General features: G+C 37.9%; 1 protein-coding gene across 1 annotated transcript in view; it reads left to right on the forward strand.

Moving 5' to 3' along the window:
* LOC126267181 (U4/U6 small nuclear ribonucleoprotein Prp3) overlaps positions 1-8,745 on the forward strand; it is a 51,615-nt gene extending 42,870 nt beyond the window's left edge. The window contains exon 12 of the mRNA XM_049972144.1: positions 8,137-8,745. Coding sequence (XP_049828101.1) covers positions 8,137-8,289 — 153 coding nt within the window. The 3' untranslated portion in view covers positions 8,290-8,745. The remainder of the gene's footprint in view (positions 1-8,136) is intronic.
* The last annotated feature ends 241 nt before the right edge of the window (positions 8,746-8,986 follow it).

Below are 8,986 nucleotides of genomic sequence, written 5' to 3' on the forward strand. Positions count from 1 at the left end.
CAGGCAACGAACTGGCCAAACAGGCTACATGAAAACTGCTTCTGGAGATGGGCATCTCTGAATCTGACCTGCATTCTGACTTATGCCGTAGGGTTTTTCGGCTTTGGGAGACGGAATGGCATAACAGTACGCACAACAAACTGCGTTTCTTAAAGAGACCTCGAATTTGTGGAAGTCTTCCATGCAGGCCTCTCGCAGGGAATCAGTTGTCCTCTGCCGGCTCCGCATTGGCCCCACTTGGGCGAGCCACAGTTACCTCTTGCGCCGTGAAGACCCGCCTCAGTGTTGGTGCGGTGCCCGCTTAACAGTGGCCCATATTCTGGTGCACTGTCCCACTTTGACTGCACAGGGACAAAATCTTGGGTTACCGGACTCATTGCCACTCATTTTATCTGGCAACACCTCATTGGCTGGTTTTTAGTTTTACATTTTATTCGTGAGGGCGGGTTTTATCATTTAATCTAAGTTTTAGCACATGTCCTTTCTCCCTCTGTGTCGTCCAGCCTAGTGCTCTTAGGGTGGAGGTTTTAATGTGTTGCAGAGTGGCTGGCTTTTCCTTTTTATTCTCATGGCTGGTCAGCCACTGTAATCTGCTTTCTTGTTTTACTCTCTTCTGTTTCTAGCGTCTGTTGTTTTCTTGTCCTCTTTTGTTCCTTGTGTCCGTTGCCCCCCCTTCGTTCTTGTGGTTTTCCCTTTTTTCCGTTTTGTGTTATGTGTCTCATCTGTTTAATTCTCATACTTGTGGCAATGTTTTATTAGAGACAAGAGGCTGATGACCTTCCCCTCTTTTAAACTAACCAACCAACAACCATGTAATACAACATAGTACTCAGCTGTTGTACCTAACAGCTCAGAACAAAAAAATGTGTGCATTTGGCTGCTAGCTACAGTTCAGAAGTTAATATAATGTGAATGCATTGAACATGATAGTTTTAAGTGGCAGGTGTTTTGAATTGATGTTGCATCAAACACTGGTAGAGTTTGGGCCTGAACTATTTCTGTTTAAGGCACTGCCAGTGTCAGCAAGTAATTGTGCAGTAGCCATTACCAAATGCTCTTTGTGTGTTGCTCATTGTTTGCTTTTCTTATTTTGAAATAAGTGAAAATACGAATTATTGTCCACTACTCTCATAACACCATCTGCAACTGTACTGCAAACCATGTCTCATTGTACCAATTATTAGGGTTTCTTCCTGTTCAATTCACATATGATGTGTGCAGTAATTATTCCAATCATATCTTCAATATTCCTATGTGAGCAATATGTAGGGGTCTACAGTTTATTCGTAGAGTAATCATTTAAAGCCAGTTCTTGGAACTTTGTTAACTTCCTCGGTACAGTTTACATCTCTCTTTAAGAGTCTTCCAATTCAGTATCTCTGACACTCTCCCAAGGGTTAACCAAACCTGTGACCATTTGTGCTGTCCATCTGAATATGTTAAATATCCTTTCCACTGAGGTCTACCACCTACTGTATCTACTAGTGAACCTATGTGATCATTCCATTTCATATCCCCACAAAGTGCTGCACACAGGTATTTGAATGAATTGGCCAATTCCAACAGTGATTCATTGATATTATAGTCATAATATACTACCTGTTTTGTGTAGAGGGCAAAATTTTACATTTCTGAACATTTAAAGAAAGTTGCCAATCTCTGCACCACTTTGAAGTCTTATCAAGATCTGACTGAATATTTATACAGCTTCTTTCAGTTAGTACTTCATTATATATAATTGCATCGTCTGCAAAAAGCCTGATAATTAATATTGTCTGCAAGTCAAATATGAACAGCAAGTGTGCCAACACCTTCCCTGAGGCACACCTGAAGTTACTTCTACATCTGACGATGACTCTCCATTCAAGATAACATGTCCAGTCACAAATTTCAGTTGGTACCTCATATGATCATACGTTTGACAATAAGCATAGGTGTGGTACTGAGTCAAGTGCTTTTGAAAATCAAGATACAGTATGTGTGCCTGATTTCCTTGATCCAAAGCTTTCAGTATGTTGCGAGAAAAGAGCAAGCTGTGTTTCACATGATCGACATTTTCTAAATCCATGCTGATTGACATTGAGGAGGTCATTCTGTTCGAGATACTTCATTATGTTTGAGCTCAGATTATGTTCCAAGATTCTACAACAAATCAGTAACGAGTATATTGGACAATAGTTTTGTGGATCACTTCTACTACCCTTCTTGTAGACGGGTGCAACCTGTACCTGTTTCCAAGAACTGGGCACAGTTTTTTGTTCGAGGGATCTGCAATGGATTGTAGTTAGAAGAGGGGCCAACTTAGCCACAAATTCAGTATAGAATCTGACAGGGATTCCTATTGAGCTTGGAGCTTTGTTCAATTTAAGGATTTCCGCTGTTTCTCAACACCACTGACACTAATAGTTATTTCATTCATCTTTTCAGTGGTACAAGGATTAAACTGGGGCAACTCTCATGGGTTTTCCTTTGTAAAAGAATATTTGAAAATGGAGTTAAGTATTTCAACTGTTGCTTTGATACCCTCAATTTCAGTTCCTGTCTCATTCACTAGGGCCTGGACACTAACTTTGGTGCCACTAACAGTCTTTACATGTGACCAGAATTTCTTTGGGTCTGTGAAAGATCACTTGACAATATTCTGCTACAGTAGTCTTTGAAGGCATCAGGCATTGCTCTTTTGATGGTGAAACCCTATTCATTCAGCATCTCTCTATCCATAGCCCTCTGTTTTGTTTTACACGTCTTATGCAGTAATCTGTGTTTCTTAAGAAGTTTCTTTATAGTGACAGTATACCATGGAGGTTTTCTCCCATTATGAACAGTTCTACTGGGTGCATTTCTTTCCAGTGTGTGGTCATCTATTCTTTTAAACTTGAGCCAGAGTTTCTCTATATGCTCTTGTCCTGTGCTGAAAGTCTGAAGTTCCTCATTGAGGTATGTCACTGCTGATTTTTTTATCTAGTTTACTGAGCATATATAACTCTCTGTTTGTTTTAGTTGTCCTTTGTACGTCTTTGTTGGCACAATCACGTCATGGTCTCCATTTTCGATGTGGACATCCTCAAAGAGAAGTGTTCGGTGATTCATCGGACAGTTGTGTTACTTCTGCTTTCCCAGAAATGCAGAGCACTGTGCTGTCTTGTGAGAGGGAGGCGGAACTTGCTTCCCCCCTCTGCTTCTCCCCCTCTGGCAGTAATACTTGTAATTCATTTACAGTTGGTTGGACTGCCAGTTTAGTGTTCTGACTAGAAACCAGACAAAACAAAACCTGTCAAAGTATTTTGACCATGTCTAAATTCATCCCCTAACATGTGGATAATTTTCAGTTCTGTGTCTATCCCTTGCCTTGTCAGTTCTGTCTGTACAGCACTACATTTTCAGGTCCCAACACATAGCCAGTCTACATTTGGCACATTGTGTTGTGTTTCTAAATGTGCTTCTAAGTGGACCATTTTGGATGCAGTAGCACTGCTATCAGTCGACGTTGCTACAGTGTGGCTGCAGTATGGCTGGGCAGTTTTTGCGGGTAGTTGCTGAGGGGTTGCCAGTGTTCTTCACCAAGGGTGGGAATATTTCATATAGCAGGGCAATATCTCTACCCTTGTCTGTAAATATTTTCCTCTGTCTCTGACCTCTGCTTCTTACGTCTCTCACCAACAGCACTGCAGTCATAGGTATGAGTGAAAACAATTTGAATTTGCTATTCTTTGAAAGATTCTTGTGTGCATTTGTATTGCCACATGTTTTGTTATTGTGAGTTTGTGGTTTACAGCAATGGAGAAGTGGATAAATAAGGAAACTGTGAATTTTATAAATGTGATTCATCCACAACCAGAGCCATGAGGTGTGTCAAGATTAATGTATATATAGATTAGAATATGAAAAATCATTTGACGACCTGTTGCCAGTGAGTTCGGAATTACCCTTGATGACACACAACCAAAAATTCTGTAGTCTTCGAAGCTAAGCCAGATGCGAACCAAAAAATTGTGTAAGAGGAGTGAAGTCATAGATGGCTCTTCATCCAAATGGTTTACATTTGATGCCATGATGTTCATACTATCTCGAGACATACTTGAAACACACATTGATAGTGCTGGCGATTAAAAATAAAATTTTAAAAGATTGTATTCTTATTTCGAACTTCTCTTAGTAAAAGTTCATTACATGTTCTATAAAACATTTGAACAATTCTTTTATCAAAATGATGTGGGGCGAGCCAGTTTACAGGATATGAATACAAAATTAGTGTTAACATTAATGAACACATTATTATAAATATTATTATTATTATTATTATTATTTAAATGCACAAGCTACCAGTTTTAAAAGGAAATTTATCCATGAAGCAGAAGGAGTTGTCAGGAGAAATGACTTTAGATTAGATTTAAAATTTGCTATACTGTCCGTCAGACATTTCATGTTATTGAGGAAATGTTCATATATTTCTGTTGCTGCATATTGAACTCCTTTCTGAGCCACTGATACCTTTAATAATGGATAATACATGTCATCTTTTCCTGTAGTGCTGTAGGTGTGGATCTTACTGCTCTTATCAAGCTGTAATGGATTATTTGTGATGAATTTCATTAGCATATGCATGTATTATGAATGTTTGTTTCCTTGAAAGAGGTACCTACGTGACATCTGTAGGTAAACACCACATATTATTCTTACTGCTCATTTTTGTACTATCATTTCTTTCTTACTAAGTGGTGAATTACCCCAAAAAATTATTCCGTGAGACATGGATAAATGGAAATATACAAAATATTTCAAGAGGTTAATTTGTTTGTGTCCAAGATTAACAATTATATGGAGAGCAAAAGTAGCTGAACCCTCGAGTGGGATTGCCTACGTATAACGTGCACCAAGCACAAATAACATTGTTTTGTACCATTCTGTTGTCGTTATACAATTACAAGCCTGCATCTATTCCTTCGTTATTGCTTCAACTAACATAATGTTAAGCTGTGTCGTTATGTGCCCAAGTGAGCAGTAGACCCAGGTTCCAGTACAACACCCTAAGGAAGCAATTGCTTGCACTACTATTAGTAATCGAATAAGAGTTGGGCAGGAACTGAAATAACTGTGCTGTTTAATGCACAAAGTGGGTCATTAAAGTGTGGTAACACCTGTTCGCGGCAACAGAGTGATACAGTGAAAGTTTATTTTATTATTGTTTAATCAGACAATGATTAGCTCATCAAATGTAAGTTTATTTTATTGTTGTTTAATTAAACTGTGATGTTGCTCATACATGGGTATACCTTGGTAGCATAAAGACAGCTGTCCTTTACATGTGTATAGTGTATGCCTCACACTCTCTCGTTTTACGAAAATCAGTGCACCTGCTGGACGGTTAATAGTTTGAGAAGCTCAGTAATATTTCAGACCCTCTACCAAAGCATTACAGTACACACTTCTGGTACCATAAGGCTTGTTGATGAATAGTGAACTTTAAAGCGGTACTTTAAACTTCTGCATGAATCATGAACAACTAAAAACTGATGGATTACCTCCAGTTGGGCTGTAACTTGCATACACTCTTTCATATCTGTATTGGTTTTAGAAATTCTCAGACAAGCTGTTTGTATGAGATAGTCGAAATCATGTTTCAACATCTGGTAAAGTTCAGTATCTGGTCTCCAGCATCAGTTCATTAGTTAAATTTTTTGAAGCATTCCACTTCCCTAAATAATAACAATAATAATATTATTAATATTATATAATATAAATATATAATATTAATTATATAATAATAATTTAATTGTATTTGCATCCTTGAAGCCTGATTCCTCTTCTTCTTTCTAACTTTGATTTCTTGTGTGGCGGAAAAGCTGTAGAGCCACACTCAGTTCCACTGCTTGCGTTCTTTCATTTTGTGGAAATACTGTGATGCTTTGTAAACACTTCTGGCCTGGAAATATATTGCTGGACAGTACTGGCTGGTAATGTTACAGTCATATGGCTGCAGTGTTGCCAAGCGACATTGTCATGATATATTGTCAGAATGTACAATTTTTATGGCCCATTGTATGTGCCTTAATAAATAAAGCAAATTATTAAGTGCTGCTTGACTCTAACACACTCAGATTCCTTCATTCACAATCAAAACAGGCAACTATGTAACACAAAAATCATGCAAGTGTGTTTGTTTTCTAGTGGCGCACTTACAAACCTGTTCTACCAGATTCTCTTCTCTTTTTTCCAGTAAAGAATTTTAGATAATGGGAGTGTCACTTTGCATAGAAGTGGTGTGTGCTGTTCGCATTTTTTGTTTCATTATCACAAGGAGACCAGCTGGACGACACAGTTTGGGCCATTTATATCGTTATCAGAAAGGGAGGATGTGTCCTCTAAGGCAGAGTTAATGAAAATCTCATTTGATTTAGTCAGGGAAACATAAAAATTTGTTATTTTGCCACCTGTACTTGATACCTATACTGGATACGACTACAATGTGACATTATGAAACACTGTAGAAGTTGACACACAGCGATTTACTGCGTACCACTGTAGAACATGACATGAAACATACAGAAAAAAACAATAACTGATGGAAGAATGCAAGAACTCACTTAAATTACTATATTAACACCAGATTACTTCTTCTCTTTATGCTGAGACATTATCAGTAACATGGATGACTTTCAACTATCCAGTATGTAGGTGTTATCTTCTGTCACTTGATAATGAATCTTACTAACCTTTGTTCTGTAATGTAAAGTCTCTGAACATATGTTTCAACATTAATAGTGGCTTTTATTGCTACTATGTTTTGATGTCTGATGTCTGACCCAGCAGGTTGAAGGCCAGGTGACATGCACAAATAAGACCATCACTTTGGCAACAGACTTAGGTCACTTAAGGTATTGTGTACAAAGCTGAAATTGTCTACCAAGCCTTACCCCTGAAAATGTGATGAATTAGTCACGATGAGAAAAGTCGGAGATCGCCAAGAATTTTATTGTTTTGTACCTTTTTTTTATTAATACATGAATTAATTGTATAATACATCTTTCCTGCGCCTCTCAGAAACTCATGATGATCCTTTGCTGGTTCTTTGCATGTTTTTCCATGTCTTCACATTTAACTGAATAGACCAGAAGCTATATGTTTAGCAGGCATCTTCAGTTGTGTTCACTAATGTCAGTCGCCAGTGACTAATGTGTCTCAGCTACTGGTTGTGCCTTGGATTTGAATGCAACATTTCCTGTGTTGTCTTGTTGTGATAGACACACTCAAGGCAAGCCTCATCACTTTAATCATCAACTAGTATAAAATAGAGAAGAGTTTTGCACTGAAACCTAGTTGGAATATAATGGTTTGTTAAGGCCTTATTTTTCATAAGAGACAATCAGAAAGTTTACATTAGAGGGCTTTGCAGCAGCTTATGTGTAACATAATGCAACTCTGGCACAAGTGTATAAGCACTGACATCTAGGCAAGGCATTAGTGTGCATTTGTTTCTTTCAAAATGTGCATGTAGTAAATGTAGAAAAATGAACTATAGCAATTTTATTACTGAGTGCTTCTGTCACATGCTATTATTCTTCTCTTGGTTGCCGAAGGCAAATGACGATAGACATCCATCAGAGAATGAAGAATGTGTCTGTTGAAAACCACCATTGTAGAATGATCCACCAATTTCGGTGGTGCTGCTGCATAACAACACCAATCTCCCTGTCGCAAATGTCATAATGCAGAAGTTAGACAAACTCAGGTGCGATACACTCACACTCGCCCTGTAGTCCTGATCATTCATCATGTGAATATCATGCCTTCACTTCCTTAAAAGAAAAAAAGCCTTAAAGCATCAATGATTCCTGTCAAGCGATGATGTGCAGCAGGTAGGTGCAGATTTCTTCACACAGTAGGACATGCTGTTCTTATACCTCAAGTGTCAGTGGGATGACTGCCTCATTGTTCACAGCGAGTTCACGTGATATACTGATTCTGGACAGTATGGCCTTCAAATGGAAACTTTTTTATGGCCCCTTATGTTTATTAGTTGCTAGTACTGATGAATTTTCTGGAAATGTTAGTTCATAAAAATTATTTATTGCTTTATGTAATATGCCAATTGTTTTTCTTCTCACATAAATAATGGATTTTTTGTTTTCTTTTCAGGGAACAGTAAAACAGAGAAATTTTGGGGAAATGAAATTCAAAGTTTGTCCTAGTGAAAAACTTGCACGGGAACATTTTAAAAAACATTCTGTAGAACATTACTGGGATCTAGCATACAGTGGTGCTGTCCTAGAAGCGACAGACGATGTCTAGTCATGAGTTCCCCTGACACGTGGAGAACATATTTCACATACGTAGTTGTTACAAACTACTCTAATAGTGAAAGCACATAAATTATTGACTATTCATAAATTCATGTGTTTTATCGAAGTGGTTCAGATTATTATTGAAAGCAGTGAAACAGTTTACTGTTCTGTTCATAAGATTTTTGTATTTGTTGAGTATATGTACATACAAAATGTATACTAAAGAATAAATTGTCAACATTGCCAATGTTATTGACATTGTCAGCATGAGGAAGTGTACATTATTTTCAGTGATAGGGTAAGGACAACTTGTGAACTGGAACAAAGAACCAAGAATATCAAGAAGAGAGTAGCCATCAGAACATGAAGGCTTCAGTTCAAAAGAATGCTGAGAGATGATTAATTGCATCAAAAGGAAAATTTCCTTGACAGAATTGATGGAATAAAGAATGACTGTCTGGTATTTACCTTGAATAGGCAAAATTGTAAGTTGTGAGTAACAAGATGTATTATCCTAGCTTTTGAAACTGTTCCTTTGTCAGGTAGGAAGAAGGGACAGGCTGTTAAAAGGAGAGATATCGTCAGTCAGATCCCAATATCTGGGGGATCACCCATGTGATCCCTCAACCTGTGAGCTAAGTGATTTGCCCCCCTTTCTAATCACTCTTTCTTCCACAAAGATGGACCGTTTCAAAAGCTAGAAT

The sequence above is a fragment of the Schistocerca gregaria genome, chromosome 4, assembly GCF_023897955.1.
Source record: "Schistocerca gregaria isolate iqSchGreg1 chromosome 4, iqSchGreg1.2, whole genome shotgun sequence".
Lineage (NCBI taxonomy): Eukaryota > Metazoa > Arthropoda > Insecta > Orthoptera > Acrididae > Schistocerca > Schistocerca gregaria.